The sequence below is a fragment of the Electrona antarctica genome (genome assembly GCF_951216825.1).
Source record: "Electrona antarctica genome assembly, chromosome: 24".
Taxonomy (NCBI): Eukaryota; Metazoa; Chordata; class Actinopteri; order Myctophiformes; family Myctophidae; genus Electrona; species Electrona antarctica.
Window position 1 is genome coordinate 19,065,688 of NC_136803.1, and position 18,252 is coordinate 19,083,939.

Sequence of the window (18,252 nt, forward strand, 5' to 3'; positions counted from 1 at the left end):
TAAGCATTACACTTGTTTCCAACAGGGTCCACCATGTTCAATTCATCAAAACATTTAGAGACGTACAAATAGACACTTCTATATAGACAGAACAGGAATTCATCATAATGGAGGTAAAAAGGGAAAATAAACATATACATTGAGGGAAAAAGGGGGGGCGGTGGGGGGGGATTCAGATTTTACGCGGGCCAGTTTCGAATTGCAGCCATCCGTAGGTGCCCTTTGAGAGCGGTCAAGGGATCAAGGGATTCGCATGTCTTAATGACTGTTGGTAGGGCGTTCCACATTTTGGTGGCATAGGAGCGAAAATAATTTAGTCCCTTGTTTGTGCCGAATCTGGGTTGTACATGGTTTGTTGCACTCCCTCTGGTGTTGTGGGTGTGGACTTCGTTAAAATTAAGGAAGTATCTAGACATGGTAGGTACATGGGTATCTTGGTGGTGTATCGAATCTTGTGGACCAGACCCATTGCAAGATGCTGTACTCTGTCGTCGACCCTAAGCCATTCCAGCCTGTCGAAGTGGGCAGGGGTGAGGTGGGTTCGGGGGGCGAGGCCAAGTAGGAGCCTGACCAGTTTGTTTTGGGAAGTCTGGAGCCTAGTTTTAAGGGCCTTTGAGGTGCTGTGGTACCAGGAGGTGCATGCATAGTCAAAGAAACCTTGTACAAGGGCTCCTGTTAAGGTCTTCAAGGTGTTTTTGTTGACCAGTGAGGAGATCCTGTAAAGGAATCTTATTCTTTGGTTGACCTTTTTGATTACGTTGTTGGCCATTTTATCACCGGAAAGATTAGCCTCCAGGATGGAACCTAGGTAGGTAATTTCATCTTTACGTGTGATAACATTGTCACCCACACTAACCAAGAAGCCATTTGCCTTGCTGAGATTACTATTAGAGCCAAAGAGAATGGATTCAGTTTTTCCCAGGTGTAAAGATAGTTTGTTATCAGCGAGCCAGGTGCAGATTCTACCGAGTTCAGAGCTGAGGGCCTTTTCAACCTGCAGTTTGTTCCTGTCCGAGACTAGCAGTGCCGAGTCATCTGCGAACAGGAACAAGTTGCAGTCACAAGCTGAAGTCATGTCGTTGACATATATTAGGAACAGTAAAGGCCCTCCTAGTATGCTTTCTTGTGGAACGCCACAGCTCACTGGGAGGGGGGGGGGACAGTGTTCCATTCACCTCCACCATCTGTTCTCTCCCCTCCAGGTAGGATTGCATCCAGCTCACTGATGTGCTATCGAAACCAATTGCTTTTAGCTTGTTAACCAGTATGGAGTGGTTCACGGTGTCAAAAGCCTTTTGGAGGTCCAGCATGACCATGCCGCAGTATTTGCCAGCATCCACCTCATGTTTGATGTGGTCGCTCAAATAGAGAAGGCATGTGTCAGTGGAGTGGGATGTTCTGAAGCCAAGCTAAGAGATTTAGGGTAACAGGCATATGGAGCTGGGACTCTTAGAGACCCCAAGGCCTTCAGTACGAGACAATATTTGGCTTTACAACTAGATATTGTTGTCAGATTAGACTTTGATTCATTGATTGAAGCACAACTTGAAAGGTAGGGTACCACTACCCACACTTACTGGCCAATCTGGACTGGCAGGGCACAACGTCTAATCTGGGTGGGCGCTGGGCATAACGTTTTCAATCAATCGAATTGCCAGGAAGTTCATTCTCAAGTCTAGCTCAGAAAGATACTTCAATTTGGGGAATAACTAATTAAATTCCCCAAATAATCGAAGTATCTCTGGGCCAGAGCCTGCTCTGAGCTAGCTACTGCTCTCACCAGCAGGTGTCACTGTTTATACATACACGAAAGCCAGTGACGTGACCCGGAAAAACACCACAGCAGAACGGAGGCTCCTCCCACTCACTGTCTCCTGCTGCAACCAAAACAGTAAAAACACGCGCACGTTTTTCATCAGAACTCAAATTCCACCCATGATGAGATGAGATCAGCGCACTGACTGATCAGTCGATCCATCCGATCACTCGCTCCATTGATCGTCATGACGTCATTGGGGAGCATGCGGAGTGTACTTGTTCTCCGTACCGCGGTGTGTTTCCACCACCGCAGGAGCTTAGTGTCCTCTGTGTTTAAAGGTACAGTAACACCAGTGATTTATATTGATTCATTCATTTAGTTACTGAGTCTGATTAATTGAAAATGGATGGTGGACCCTTTTGTAAACAAGTGCTGTGTAATGCTTGAAATGTCTACTGTAATTCTATTCTGCAAACTGTTAATAAATACTTCAATCTTAGCTGAGAGAGAGAGAGATGAAGCAGGGACCCCTTAGCTGAGAGGGAGAGATGAAGCAGGGAGTGGGACCCCTTAGCTGATTAAGCAGGGCACCCCCTCCACTACATATTGTATAAAACTGTTGCTGATTAAACTTTGTCATAGATAGCTTCATAGACTTGTTTGACAGCACTGTCGCGATGTCAATTCATGCTTTTTGATTTGTTTACACTAAAACACAAAAATATTGGATTCACTTAAATTAGGGGAGAGAGAGAGAGACGGGGAGTGACATACAGCAAATGTCATGTCAAGGACCCCCCAAAAAGATGTAATTGGCCACTGACCCCCATCTGAAAATATGTAGTTCGAGGGACCTCCCAGAAGCAAAGATTTTAGTTAAAAACGTTTCTTTCACAGCGAACATTTTTAACTCAAATCTTTGCTTCTGCGAGGTCCCTCGAACTACATATTTTCAGATGGGGGTCAGCGGCCAAAATGTTCGCTGTGAAAGAATATGTTAAAAAATGTGCACATTTTCACGATTTTTCAAAAATAGCAGATCTACAAGCTATGACCTTGTAGATCTGCTATTTTTCAACAGCTAAAGTATAACACAATGCTTAAAACACCAAAAGGGCCTGACTTATACTCATCTAACCTGTATCTTCACCACCACCACAGCGTCCCCGGGCCTGGTCTTCCAGTCGGTGTCTACGAACGTCTTCGAGAACCTAGCCCTGGAGGACTGGATCCACGACCACGTGGACCTGGAGCGCAACCCGCATGTGATGCTGTTGTGCAGGAACACACCCTGCGTGGTGGTGGGGCGTCACCAGAACCCCTGGCAGGAGGCCGATCTGAAGGTAGGAGACGGTCCCTGTACTGTCTGTACACTGTCTCGCGTACTGTCTGTGTGGTGGTGGGCCAGCACCAGAAGTTTCGCGTAGCCAGACGACACTTCCACAAGCTCCGAATGCTATATAGAGCGTCGCAGTCCCGCCCTCTACCATGGACCAGGAAATGATTCTCCGTTCATTTTCCTCATAGACATTTCAGAAAGTATTTATTTAAAGACGTTTACGCCGCGGACAAAGCCAACTCGAGTCGTGACAAATCATGACAACAAACACAATTTTTGGGGCTGAAAAAATTAGAAAGAAGAAAAAAACACTTTTTTTGTTGTTTTTCTTCTATGTAATTATTTGTTTGGTCCAAAATATTGTGTGTGTTGTCATGATTTGTCACGACTCGAGTTGGCTTCGTACGACGCTTAAAAGGTCTTTAAATAAATACTTTACGAAATGTCTATTGGAAAAATGCATTAGGATTAATTTCCTGGTCCATGGTAAGGGGCGGGACTGCGACGCTCTATAGAGTCTGGAACTACACCTCCCGAAATCCAAGAGAGTCAAAGTCAAAGTCGTACGATTAGTCACACAGTGACCGCAGTGACATTTGTTCTCCGCATTTGACCCATCTCTTGGAGCGGTGAGCCGCAGCGTGCGCCGCGCTCGGGTTGATTTGACCTAGCCTGGCTAATAAGCCAGACTAATATCACACAACACTGTCGCGGTATATCAGTCTGGGCTGGCTCCACTTGGATTTCATTTCCCGGGGAACATTTTCTCTTCGACGCAATTGGTCAGAGCTACTGTCAGTCAAAGGTCTCAAGCATTGAACGTCACTGTACCAAAGCCCGCCTATATTGCATACCGTGTCCCGATTGGTCCGACCTGTTCTCGATTGTAGGAAAGAGGCGTGCTACTGAGCCTCGCCAGACCGAAATCCGCTGGTAGGCAACTTTTTTTTGCCAACGGCTGATTCGGTCTGGTTTATTAACCAGGCTAGATTTGACCCCCAATCCAACCCATTGATGCTGAGTGCCAAGCAGGGAGGCATTGGGTCCCATTTTTACAGTCTTTGGTATGACCCGGCCGGGGATCGAACCCCCGACCTCCCCGTTTCAGGGCGGACGGAAGTAGAATGTACCCACTATGCAGAATGTCCCATTTCACAAGTTATCAAATCTATAATAATCTTTTGAAAATAGATCTACAAGCGCACAATGCGTCGCATCGTGATTCGTGATGCACTGTGAGCTTGTAGATCGTCTATTTTCAAATGGCCAAAAATGTAGGGCTGTTTGGTGGAGTAAAGGTACAATATTTGGAATCCGAGATGTAAAAGTATTGGAAATTGGAAATACTCATTAAGTAAACTAAGAACAAATACCTCAAGTAAATGTACTTCTTTCCACCACTGCCGTAAGGCGCTGAGGAGCTCTGAGATTCCTCTGGCCAGGAGGAGGAGTGGAGGAGGAACGGTCTTCCATGACCTCGGTAACGTCAACCTGACCTTCTTCACCTCCAAGAAGCACTACGACAGACACAGGTATGAAACATATTTTATTTAGTGAAACTTATCTTCTTTTTTTTGGCTTTCTGTTCTTGGTCAGTCTTTTGGCTTAGATCCTTTTAATTTGCCCAACATTATCAGTTTCGTTAAATCAAAGTGAGTTATTTTGATGTTTTGTTCTGAAACATTTGCTACTTTTGAAAATCTAAGACTTGCTTAGAAGATTTTCTTTTCATATTGTCCGATTTCTTCTTTTTTTTGTAATTAATGTTTGACAATGTGTTAATAGGTTTTGTTTTAAAAACCTGGGTTAAGTTTAAAAATCACACCCGTGTGAACTGAGTGGTGCAACTCCCACCCTTACACCCCCCCCCCCCCCCCCCCTCTCTCTCGCTCTCATTAGCAGGCAACAGTGCAGCACTATTTCTCTCTCTCTGTTTCTGGCACGACAGCGCCCCTACTGGTACTCATGAGTCACACATGAGTCACACACAAACATAGGTTAACACGAGTCACATAGGTGTCACATAGGTGAACACTGACATTGCTGTTCCTTGAAGTGGTTGCACCACTCAAAAAGGGTAGGCAATATAATATCTAGCGTTAGTGTAGATATTATAATTAATATATGTCTGTAAATGGTAAATGGTGCATTTATATAGCGCCTTTAACCAAGGAGCATTACATTCACCCATTCACCCACACATTCATACACCGATGGCAGAGGACACCATGCAAGGCACCAACCTGCACATCGGGAGAAATTAGGGGTTCAGAGTCTTGCTCAAGGACACTTCGACACTAACTCTGGGGGAGCCCGGGTTCGAACTGGCAACCTTGCGGTTACCATCCAGCCACTCTACCCCTGAGCCACCATGTATTTTATGTATTGATTGTATTTATGTGTTCTTTTAAATAGAACGATTTATTTTTTCTTCCCTCCACAGGAACCTGAGGCTGCTCATCGCGGCTCTGAAGAACGTCTCGCCGCAGTTGGACATCCACAGCACAGACCGCTTCGACGTGCTGCTCAACGGACACTACAAGATCTCCGGTACGTACGCAGCGTCCACGCATGTTTTTTTTCTTTTTCACACGTTTGAGTGGTTCAGTCATGAGATTTTATTCTTGCTTTATTCCATGAGCTAAGCTGGGTCGTATGTACTGTTGTTGGGTTGTCTTCATCAGGTACAGCAGCTAAGCTGGGTCGTACCGTGGCCTACCACCACTGCACTGTGCTGTGCTGTGCGGATCGGGCGCTGCTCTCGGCGGCGCTCAGGCCGACCTGTGAGGGCATCCGGAGCAACGCCACTGCCAGCGTCCCCTCGCCCGTCAGGAACCTGCAGGAGGAAGACCCGGCACTGGACTACCGGACCGTCATGAGCGCCGTGGCGACGCAGTACAACACAGGTCTGTTATACACATCAGGGGTTTCTCATCCTATGTAGGTCGGGACTCCCACTAACCTTAACCCATTTAGACATGAGGACGATTCTCCAAATGCCTTCCAAATCCTGTTTCTATGTCAGTGGTTCTCAAACATTTTCATGTCAAGAACCCCCAAATATATATGTAATTGGCCGCCGACTCCCATCTGAAAATATGTTTTCAGAAGCAAAGATTTGAGTTAAAAACGTTTTCGCCACATTTTCACGATTTTTCAAAAATAGCAGACCTACAAGCTCGTAGCGCTATGAGCTTGTAGAGCTGCTATTTTTCAATAGCTAAAGTATAACATAATGCTTAAAACACCCGCCCAGAATGGGCTAATGGTGCGTTCACACGGGCAGATGCAAAAGATTAAAAGATGCAAAGCTACACAGTGTATTTGTACACTGTAGCTTTTGCAGTAGCTACAAGCGTCGGATTTCCTTCGTAGCTTCACAGGCTTCCATTGACAATGAATGGTAGACTGCCTCTTTGCGTCTGCCCGTGTGAGCGCAACATTACCCTAACCCCAGTACCCCACATGATTGGCTTAATGTAATGTGCAGCATCGTTGTCTCTCTCTCAGCAGTAAACAAACCAACATACAGTATTATAAGTGTATACAAGGTATCTGCTAAATGCCTACAATTCCAAGTGCTTGTCAGGAGTCAGGACGGGTGGTCCCCTGTTCAAATATGAACAGGCTGCGACCCCCCCCCCCCCCCCCTAAAGCAATCATCTTCTCTTCTCTTCTCTTCTCTTCTCTTCTCTTCTCTTCTCTTCTCTTCTCTTCTCTTCTCTTCTCTTCTCTTCTCTTCTCTTCTCTTCTCTTCTCTTCCTCAGAGTTTGGTTGCAGTGTACCAGTGCAGAGGGTGGATCCCAGTGACGAGCGGTCATTTCCTGGCATCACCAAACTGGCCAATGAGCTGCGGTCCTGGGAGTGGACATTTGGACGCACGCCCAAGTTCGCCGTCCACGCCCCGCTCAGTCTCCACGACGACGCCTCCACCAATCACAGCCTGGCGGCGGCGTCCGCTGCCGTGGAGGTGAAGAATGGGCTCATAGAACGCTGCGAGATCCAGGCGCCACCCAACTGGCTCCCGGAGGAGGCGTGCAACGAGTTCTCCTCGCTGCTGATTGGCCGCAGGTTCTGTCCGGGCGCCGTGGCGGCCGTCGCCGCGGCGATGATGAGGGCGGTGCCGCCCGGGGACGAGCGAGGGGTGCGGCGGCTTAACGAGCTGTGTCACAGTGTGGCCGCTCTGATGTGACACAGACACTAGGGCGGGGCATCTCATAGTAAATGCCTGCTTTATCCAAGGCGCTTTACAGAGATTGTGCATTACATTCACCCATTCACACACACATTCATACACTGATGGCAGCGGAAACCATGCAAGGCACCAACCAGCACATCGGGAGCAATTAGGGGTTCAGCATCTTGCTCAAGGACACTTCGACAGTAACTCTGGGGGAGCCCGGGTTCGAACTGGCAACCTTGCGGTTACCATCCAGCCACTCTACCCCTGAGCCACCTGGGTGCCGTGACGCAAGTCCAGGGGTGCCTCAGAATATATATGTATAAATGTATATTTGGAATTTATCAATATCACTTTAGTTCAACCACTTATACTTAGTAAAACGGGCATGAGTTGCACTGTACTTGGTGCGATCTTTTTCAGCCTACTGTACACCAAGTCTCTTCACCAAAGTTTTCATTTTATCTTAGGGGGATATACTTACATATTTGACATAAATGTAAGGTAATGTAAAGTAACAATGTAATTCAGGGATGCCGTGGAGGAAATCATTATGTTGTTTGAGAACCACTGTACTGGCTGGAAAATGAAAATGAAGAGTTTTCATAGGCCTTTGTACATGCATAAACTTTCCTGAACGATTATATCTGGTTTTCAGTGTGTATTTATGATGTATGTCTATTTTATTTAGGTTATTGTAGCTGTCAATTTGTATTGGGGGGGGGGGAGACAGGGGGCGGGGGTCGTGAGACAACATTGAGGAAGTGGAACCGGTTCCATCATAGACATATAAAGGTAGACGCCCCTTTCGGCTCTGGAGCGTATGTGCTCAAGGGAGGGCAAAATATTCCCGAGATTCCTTGCGAAGCCCCGCGGAAGCATGAGTGTGCGTCACAGACAAGGGGCCAGTGAGGCTATTCAATGTTGAGGCGCTCGGCCCTAGTGGTAGGAGGAGGGACTACAGGCGGACCCGTGGATTCATGACCGGGAAACCCCGTGCAGCTGGGCTTTAACATTGAGCGCTCGGTTGCACTTCCGCATTTGACCACCAAAATTTGGTGGTCAAATGCGGAGGTAGACGTTCTGAGACGGCACTTCCGGCAGTCTTCCGGGTGCTTCAAAACGCCACTGAGCAACTTCCACTGACATGAATAGCTGGGGGGGCGGAGCTTCGCGCCAGTTCAGTCTCTATCCTTTTATATACTCTATGGTCACAGAGCGCATGTTCGGGTCTGATAAGTCCTGGAAAAGATGCGCTGTGATTGGCCAGTAGTCACTTGAGTGGCAGCGTGACGTAGTGTGCCGTCCACTCTTCCGGCGCCAGTGTAAATTCTTCCGCCCTCCCGTCAACACACATCGCTCCAACGAACTGCAGCAGCCAATGAGGCATCTATTTTTTATTATCTATGGGTTCCATCACATTGGGGACTGTTTCCCGAATCCGGCTTTCATCACGCTGTCAGAGCTGGTTATGTGGACTTAACGTCTGCTGTAAAATTACAATACCTGTGGTTACTTTTTTTTTAGGGTTGCTAGCCCCTCCTATGCACAGCTTTGTGTGTATGTGTGTCTGTCCGTTTGAGCATGGAATGTGCTCAGCTTATTGGCTGAGCACAGAATGTGATGTATATTATGATGATAAAAGCACCCCTCACTTCACACGAATGTGATCTTTATTTATTTCAAGGACTCTGACAGTGTAGAGCTTGTCGACGGGCTATTTCTGCCAAATGTTCACCTATATGACATACAGGATAATGGACACTATATGGTTAATGTGGTTAAAACAGAGTGAAAGCAGTAAATACATCCACTGGCAATGTTTCTTATCGGTTTAATGTGGGAACAGGAGCTGCTGTCACTTTACATGAAATGTTCTGTGTGTGTGTGTGTGTGTGTGTGTGTGTGTGTGTGTGTGTGTGTGTGTGTGTGTGTGTGTGTGTGTGTGTGTGTGTGTGTGTGTGTGTGTGTGTGTGTGTGTGTGTGTGTGTGTGTGTGTGTGTGTGTGTGTGTGTGTGTGCGCGCACGTGCGCGTCGTGCGGTCACTGCGGGTGTAAAGACAAAGTGTAACGTTGCGTGTGATAAAGTGTGTAATAAAATGTGCCCGTTTCTGACCGAGGCTAAGTCATTGTTTTTTTTTTCATATCATGAAAGCAGGGAATCATAGCTTCAAATTGACATTGGTTGTTCAGTTTGACCCACCAGTTTTGGAGAGTTTTCAGCGAGTTGAGAAAACAGGCTTGAAAGGTTCACTTCTGTGGACTCTAACATTACACCACATGTTTAAGCATTCATTTCATATTTACATGTCGATTTCAGCTCTGACATTAATTTATTTCAGACATGCTCATGGTATGTGAAGAGTCTGCCTGTGCTATTAACTCATTTTGGATTTAAAATATCAGTTACTGCCTGGAGTCTTGCCGGCATGACTGTCTCTGTATCAAACAGTCACAAATGTGTCTAGAAACTGCATTTCTTGGGAACATTAATCAATTATTTGAGCGAATTCAAAGGCCAAATGTAAGTAGAGCAGTCATCACATATCGTTGCACGTAGGGGGAGAAACCTCTTTATCTACATATTTTAACTTGTGTTTATGAGGGGTGCTAGCCCCTCCTATATTAAGCTATTAATGTAGATTTTCGTCTTACACAAACATTAAATTCCCATTGACAATGAATGTAGAATGTATGTCATATGTGGACGAGCAAATCGACAAGTTAAGCAAAGCAAAGCAAAGTTCTTTGTTTACCCAGGGTGAATGGACTAAGCTCGAGATGCTTGTTTACAGCCAGACCCTGCTCATAGAACATTTCATGGTAGGGGTTCAATGCCTTGCTCAAGGGCACTTCAGCGGTGGTAATTTTAACGTGCCGGTCCGGGGATTCGAACTGCTACGGTTACGTCATGATGATGTACAATGATAAAGAGCGACCCTCACAGTGCCTCACTTCACACGGGTGTGATTTATTTTGGTAAATTAACGCATGACTTGATCAGCGTCAATCAAAAGTAGCAGACCTATGTATATTGTATAATATATGTGTGTATTAATTATTAATTTACTTACATCGGCTATTTTCAAATAGCCGAAATGGGTAACAAATCTACAAAGTAAACTACCGTACAACTAAAGTTTTCAAATAATTGTAGTAGAGTGAAAGTACTACAATATTTTCCTACGTGGAGTAGAATTAGCCTATAATAGGCCTATTTACCTTGATCTGAGATAGCCTAGTGCAGTGGTTTTCAACCAGTGGTCCTTGAGGGGGTTCCAGGTGGTCCCCAGCTAAATGGAGAGTTGGTAACCAAATGGACTTTTATTTAAATTATTGTTAAACATCAGCATTACTTGATTTACAAGAAGTCTACATATTAGAAAAAGTTGAAGAATTGTTACCACAATACAGCATGCATGGAATGGTTTGGGGTCTGAGAGGCTAAATGTCATCAAATGGTGGTCCGTTAAATGGTGAATAAAAATGTGGGGCTTTGATTTGAAAAGGGTTGAGCACTGGCCTAATGAAGTAAAGTAATAGTAAAAGTACCGAAAATTTGAAATACTCCAGTAAAGTAAAAATGCCTCAAAATTGTACTTACTGTAAGTACAGTAGTTGAGTAAATGTATTTGATAGTTTACACACCATGGATCGATCAATGAATCAAACCCTCACCCACCCCTTTTCCCCATACTGGCATAGGCTACTGTACATGTTCTTTTCCCTTTTTCTTTTTTTACTTATTTATGTATTATTGATGATTTCCTGTTTTTCATGGAAGTGTGTATTTGTAGCTGATGAATTAATTGAAAATGGAGGACCAAACAATCAATCAGTTTGATGAATTGAAAATGGTGGGCCCCATTGTAAACAAGTGTAATGAAAGTTTATGGTGTTGTTCACTCACAATGAACAGTTTTTGTATTAAGTTGTACTTGAAATGTACTGTAATCCTAATAAATCAATAAAAAAACAATCAATCAGTTGCGGTGCAGTTTGCGCAGAGAACATGCGTCGCATCACGCGCAGCGGCGACGCTCCCCAACCCGAGCGGGAGGGGCCTCCGGCTCGGGACGTCACGCGGCGCATGCGCACGGCCCATCAGTTGTGAGCATATGTGCTGGCTGGCTGCTGTATGAAAGTGTGTGTGAGTGTGTGTGTTCACACCGTTTAAATCACCATATATAACTCAACAACTACAACACCACCATGGGCAAGAAACAGAAGAAAGGCCCCGACGACAGGTACTGGAACACCCATGACGTCATTATTAACCTCCTGCGTGACGTCATTGGCGCAAAAGCCGACCCCGGTTAGCCTCAAACAACCTGCTGTGTTTAGGCTAGCAGCCCTGTGTGTGTGTTTGTGTGTGTGGCTAACGGCTAAGCTAACTCAGCATGAGTTTTCATATGTGTGCTCTTTCTCTGACTGCGTGCGTGTGTGTCAGTGACGAAATACCCTCCAAGATATCATATTATATATAATATCATAACAAGTGCGTGTGTGTAAGTTTTACTAACTGGCACTTACTAGACTGCATATACAGGTTTAAACGGTCCAAACGTCCACATCAATGTACACCATAGCAGTTAAAAGTAACTGGTATTATAACCATATTATTACATGTTGTTAAAATGTAATTGAAACCATTATATTTTACATTAATTTTAATACATTCTGTCAACCATGGGGCTTGACTAGGGCCTGACATGTGGTAGTAGTAGTGACTCACACATTGCAATAAATAACATCTTATAATAAATGATCACGTCAATCAAAACACATGATTTAATGATAAATGTTAATGTAAAGTTATGAAGCTGTTAAGTAAATGTATGCACCCAGCTAGCATTCATATTATTCTGGTGGTGGTGGTGCGTTGAACAGTCATTCATTATGCCCCAATATAGCAGATCTACAAGCCCCGACGCGCTGTGAGCTTGTAGGATGTGCAATTGTTTTGTGTAGAGGGGATCTTGTTGTTTTGCCTAGAAGAGGCTAGGTTATAAGTGGTTAACTATAGGTAGGATGGCGTGCTAGCTTTAGCATTTCATATCAGGACCGTGTGTGTGTGTGTGTGTGTGTGTGTGTGTGTGTTACAGTTAAACTGAACATATGTTAGGTGTAGGACTGGTTGGCCATAACTGGAGATAAGAAACGGAGTCTCAGTGGCTGCTTGGAAACAAACAGCCTAATGGCACTGTCTATATTTTATTATTATTATTATTATTATTCACCGTTGTGGCGTTACTCTGAATTGTTATTATATAATTTATGTATTCATCTGTGTGGTTTGAAATGCCAGCTGACACGTGCACAACTGCACACGCTAGAGTTTGACAGACAGACAGGCACAGTGCTGAATGAACGAGTGAGTGAATGAATGGGTTGACCCAACCTGGCCCTGTATGCAACCTCATCCATTTCTATTGTACTGTGTGTGTGTGTGATGGGGTTCACTGCGGTCATTTGGTAACTCATACTCGCTCCTGACGTTCAGGATGGTACAAAATGCAGAGGAATTTGATCATGTCACCTATACAGTATGTTAGTGCCAAATATATTTGTAACAAATACCCCAGTATATGACAAGTTGAAAGGGAATGCACTCTTTTTCCCACTTCTCCCTCCGGTTCTCCTCGTTTTCATACTGATTTGACCCATTGATCTATTATGTGTACTAGGAGCCAAACGGTGTTAAAAACCAAATTCCAATACCCAAAATCTCAGCCACCCACTCACTCACACACACACATACTCGGCCACTCCAGCATGGCCGTGTTACAGTGAAATTGGTGACCTTTGCTGAAATTTGTGACAATCGTGTTGTAGAGTAGACACCACATAACTTATATGTGAACATAAATCACTACGGTTTGTTTATTAGAGTTTAAGAGTTCAACCTAGCTGTTTTTAGGCCACGCATAACGATTTAAGTTATGTGAAGTCCACAAGATTGTCACATATTTCGGCAGGTCACCGTATCACCGCACGCCATCATCGCCATGCCGGAGCGACCGAGTGTGAGTGAGCGAGTGGCCAAGATTTGGGGTTATAGGCTTGATAGATAGATGAAGGCACCACATTGGCACTGCGTTGGTAGGAGTGTCTAGTCTGTGGGTGTCCTTTGGCGGCTCCCAAGTAATGGTCCTTGACCAGACACAAGGTTAACCCATTTAGGCCTGACGTCGAAATTTAAAACATTTCTTCAAAATCCTGACGGTTTTCTGAAAACCCTATGTTTGTATATCAGTGATGCTCAAACTATTTCATGTCAAGGATCCCAAAAATGATGTGTAATTGGCCACCGACACCCATCTAAAAATATGTTGTTCCAGGGTCCCCCCAGAAGCAAAGATTTGAGTTAAAATGTTCACACTGTAATAATATATATTCAAAGATTTGAGGCACATTTTCACGATTTTTCAAAAATAGCAGACCTACAAGTGCCACGCTATGAGCTTGTAGATCTGCTTTTTTCAATAGCTAAAGTATAACATAATGCTTTAAAACACCAAAAGGGAGGCACGGTGGCACAGTTGGTAGTGCTGTCGCCTCACAGCTAGAAGGTCCTGGGTTCGATTCCCGCTCGGGACGCTGTGGGTGCTGGCGGCGTGTTTCCTCCTCTGCATCATCAGTGCCCATACCCGAGGCGGGGTTGGCGAAAGGGCCTTTCTGTGTGGAGTTTGCATGTTCTCCCCGTGTCCCCTAGGGTAGGTACCCTCACAAAAATCCTGGTCTCTAAACTGCCTCCCCCTGGCCAGCCGGGGCGCCTGATAGGGGAAAGGAACTGGTTGGAATAACGTGTTCCTTCCACGCGCTACGTCCAACCAGGGAAACTCCCCCCTGTCAGGTGTAAAGGAGCAACTTGGACACTCGGGCATGAAGGAAGCATGAGTTCAAGTCCGTTGCTCTCCATTAGGATCACATTAGATAATTGACACAGGGGTGAAAAATGGGTTACAAAATTGTGGGATAAAAAATTATAGAGAAAAGAACACACCAAAAGGGGTTAAATTAATTTAGCTCCTGTCACTAAAATATGGAAAGCCCTACCATCAGCCATTAAGAAATGTGAATCCCTAGACTCCTTCAAAACCACTCTCAAAGAACACTTACAGGTGGCTCCAATTAGAAACTGGTCCCCTGTAAAAAAAAAAAGTGACCCCCCCCCCTCTATATTTCTATACTGTACACGTTTTCCCTTTTTTCTAACGGTGTATAATGATGATTTATTTATTTGCAGAGAAGTGTATATTTGTATTTATATGTCTCGTTAATGTTCTGATTAATTGAAAATGGAGGACCCTTATGTAAACAAGTCTTAGTGCCTTTTTCCTGGTTTTATCCTCTTAGCAGATTTTGTATTGACCTGTACTTTCCTTGAACTGTACCCATTCTACAAACTGTAAATAGAAATTTTAATCAATCAGAGCTGGGCAGGCAGTTGGAGGCTACCGTATATGAAATTGTCAAGGTGTGTGTGCGTATACTTGTATTAATGTAGGCTACAGGGCGCTGCATTGCTGCTTGCCTATCTGGCCTGGCTTTTTAGCCGACTGGTAACGTACATGCCATAGGATTTATAGGTCCCAGGTTTGCCTCCCGGCCGAGGCTACATTACTATACTTGTGAGGACCTAAATTCACCTAAATGTCTCCACAAGTACAGAACAGTATAACGGTATATGAGAAATGCGTGTGCACTGACTGCACATACCTTAGTTACACACTAGTTGCATCAGCAGATGCATCAGGTCTTCGTTGTACTGATATGATGGGTGTTCATCTCGTCATTTGCCACAACACAGAACCAAGTCTTTTGTTTAGTTTGTAGAACATACATTAAAAAATTTAAAATAAGAAGTTAAGAACTTAGTTACACACTAGTTGCATCAGCAGATGCAACAGGTCTTCGTTATACTGATTTGATGGGAGTTTAAAGGTCAGGTGTGTTCATCTGTCGTGGTGCGTAGCAGCGTATCATTTGCCACAACAACACAGAACCAAGTCTTGGAGTCTTGGCAAGGATAAGAACTTGGAGTTTTACCGGTAATTGTGTTCGAATACCACAAGTTGATTGATTGAATAAATTGAATGTAACCTCAAGAGAGTAGAGACGAGGTGAAAGTATCCGATGTGTAAGGTCACAACAATGCATGATGTTGCTAATGTGTTGGGGGAGCTTTGATTGTAGCTATTTTTGGTGAAGAGATTCAGTGTGTAAGAGGGGGAAAAATAAAGCGGGCCGAGGGATCCCGCTCTGTCAGCTACAGTTTCTGAATTTCTTGTCCATTTGTCTCATAGTTTAACTTCAGTAGAGTTTAGTTGCATCATGTGTCCGGAGATTTAGTGTGTGTGTGTCTCTCACATGGAGATGTGAAGTGAATTCTGAGTTGACACATGACCGATGCGAAGTGGTGGAAAGTAACTAAGTACTTTTACTTGAGTACTGTACTTAAGTACAATTTTGAGGTATTTGTACTCTAATTGAGTATTTCCAATTCCAATACTTTTACTTCTACTCCACTACATCTCAGAGCCAACATTTGTACTTTTACTCCACTACAATTATTTGAAAACTTTAGTTACTAGTTATTTTGGAGATTTTAATTTTGATTAGAAAACATACATTAACCTCTTACCCACCCTATACATTTCGTCCATTTGAAAATAGCCGACCTACAAGCTCAAACTATGTGTCGCGTTGCGACGCATTGTGTGCTTGACTGTAGATCTTCTATTTTCAATAGATTTTGTACACATTTTGAACACATTCTGCACAATGAGTACTTTTACTTTTAGTACTTTAAGTGCATTTTGATGCTGATACCTTTGTACTTTTACTGAAGTACATTTTCAATTCCGTACTTTTACTTGTAACAAAGTACTTTTTCCACCACTGCCGATGCGTGCATGCTGTGTGTGTGTGTGTGTGTGTGCGTGCGTGCGTGCGTGCGTGCGTGCGTGCGTGCGTGCGTGCATGCGTGTGTGGCTCTACAGTATTTGCTAGTAGTGCACGGAGCTCACTCTTCCACACTCTTCTAAGTTGTGCTGATGCAACTAGTGTGCAAGTTCAGGTCAGGCTGGATCTGAGAGGAAGAGAGACTTCGTCTCATTCTGTGCACCTCAACCCTGCAATTGACTTCTACTTTGAGTAGAGCAGAGTGTGGTTAAAGTTCTGCTGCTTTGATAGAGTGTACTTAAAGTTGGATCCAGTTGAATTAGATCATTGTTTGGCAGAGTTCAGAGCATGCAGGGAATGACTTCACCGGCAGCGTGTATTGAGTTTGACCGAGTCTCCATCGATGTGCCGCTTCAGGTGAACAAACGGCGGTTCACTTTTTCATGTTGTTTTAATTGTTTTCTCTGGTTGTTTGTACTATTTTAAGAGTGGTATCGTGGGCAATGGTCTGACTTGGACAGCATGTGGTATTGTATTTGTGTGGTTAATTTTTACATTATTCTTTTTTTTCTGCTTTACAATTTCTAGTCTTGAGTCATAACTTTATGTTTTGATTAAGAAAATCTGTTACACTTGCATCTAAATAATTTTTGTTATTTTTAGGCAAAATTAATTAATTCTAGCAATTTTTTAAGTGAAGATGTTTGTGTTGCATCATGTTGTGTGTGTGTGTGTGTGTGTGTGTGTGTGTTAATTTTGGCAGAAATTCTTCTTTTGGACTTTTGAATACAATTCCATTTAGTTTTAGACATATTTTAGTGATTTTAAATGTTCTAGTTGTACATGAATGAATATGATAAGATTTTAGTTGACAAAACTGGTGAATATGCAGTTGATTTAGTCAACCGTGATTATGTGTGCTAGGGCATTCACTTCTAGTCATTTTTACTAGTTGACTATTTTTTTTTTCTTATTTTTTAAAAGAAAAACTGTACATTGGTGAATCTACCTGATCTTGAGGCCTACAAAACCAACAAGGTCGACTAGTGGATTTACTAGTCGACTAGTTGAATAGTCGACTAGTTGTTTACAGCCCTAATGTGTGCTGCATGCCGATCTACAAGCTCACAACACGCCATAGACGAGTTATGAGCTTGTAGTTTGGCTATTTTCAGAGCGTGACAAGCAAGTTTTCGTTGACAAAATTAACGTGTGTGTGTGTGTGTCTGCGTGTGTGTGTCTCTCAGTGCCAAAGAGGACGGCGTGGACATTGACGCGTTAGCAGCAGAGATCGAGGGGGCGGGGGCAGCCAAGGAGCAGACCAAAGGGAAGAAGAAGAAGAAGGGAGCCAAGAAGGAGGAGTTTGAGTGAGTAAAAACTTCATCTGAAATGTCTTCTAAATCATGACAGTTTTCAGAAAAACCTATGTTTCTATGTCTGTGGTGCTCAACCTTTTTCATGTCAAGGACCCCCAGAATTATCTGGATTATCCGCAGGCCCCCATCTGAAAATGTGTTCTTCCAGGGACCCCCCAGAAACGAAGACGTTCGCTCTGAAAGAATATACATTCAAAGATTTGCGCCACATTTCGCCGATCTTTCAAAAATAGCAGATCTACATGCTCGTAGCGCGGCACTCAGTACCGCGATATGAGCTTGTAGATCTGCTATTTTTCAATAGCTAAAGTATAACATAATGCTTAAAACACCAAAAGGGGTTCCCGTCCTGAACGAATGCCCCAGCATGCTTGGTCTTCAAACCAGCCAAAAATGTTCACGTCCCCCCCCCCCCCCTTCTCCGCTCCCTCCATTGGCTCCCAGTCACAGAGTACAAAACACTGATGTTGGCCTACCAAGCAAGCAAAGGTATGGCACCCCCCATATCTTCAAAGTCTGATCCAGCCCTACAACCCAACCCCGCTCACTCCCGATCAGCTAACACAGGGAAGCTGGCAGAACCATCGCTGCCTAAAATATCCGGGACAACGCTTCCAACCTTCTGGCTCCCAAACTGTAGAATGAACTTCCCAATCCCATTGTAGTTAGAACTGCAGGCTCACTCCCCATCT

At 44.2% G+C, this 18,252-nt stretch overlaps 2 protein-coding genes across 2 annotated transcripts in view; both read left to right on the plus strand.

The window, feature by feature from the left end:
- Positions 1 to 1,737: 1,737 nt before the first annotated feature.
- On the plus strand, positions 1,738 to 7,974 carry lipt1 (lipoyltransferase 1). Its single transcript, XM_079495606.1, has 6 exons — positions 1,738 to 2,097; positions 2,921 to 3,102; positions 4,509 to 4,630; positions 5,542 to 5,648; positions 5,783 to 6,004; positions 6,866 to 7,974. Exons 1-6 carry the CDS (start codon positions 2,004 to 2,006, stop codon positions 7,288 to 7,290), a joined length of 1,152 nt encoding a protein of 383 aa, XP_079351732.1. The 5' UTR covers positions 1,738 to 2,003; the 3' UTR covers positions 7,291 to 7,974.
- Positions 7,975 to 11,387: 3,413 nt separating this feature from the next.
- Positions 11,388 to 18,252, plus strand: part of eif5b (eukaryotic translation initiation factor 5B) — a 29,662-nt gene continuing 22,797 nt past the window's right edge. The window contains exons 1-2 of the mRNA XM_079495586.1: positions 11,388 to 11,524; positions 17,432 to 17,551. Of these exons, the coding sequence (XP_079351712.1) occupies positions 11,490 to 11,524; positions 17,432 to 17,551 (155 nt within the window). The 5' untranslated portion in view covers positions 11,388 to 11,489. The remainder of the gene's footprint in view (positions 11,525 to 17,431; positions 17,552 to 18,252) is intronic.

Excerpts from the sequence above, each read along its gene's own strand:
- lipt1 (XM_079495606.1), top strand. The coding sequence starts at position 2,004 with ATGACGTCATTGGGGAGCATGCGGAGTGTACTTGTTCTCCGTACCGCG. Across the intron at positions 3,103-4,508 it reads GGCAGGAGGCCGATCTGAAG|GCGCTGAGGAGCTCTGAGAT; the intron begins GTAGGAGACGGT and ends CACTGCCGTAAG. Across the intron at positions 6,005-6,865 it reads GGCGACGCAGTACAACACAG|AGTTTGGTTGCAGTGTACCA; the intron begins GTCTGTTATACA and ends TCTCTTCCTCAG.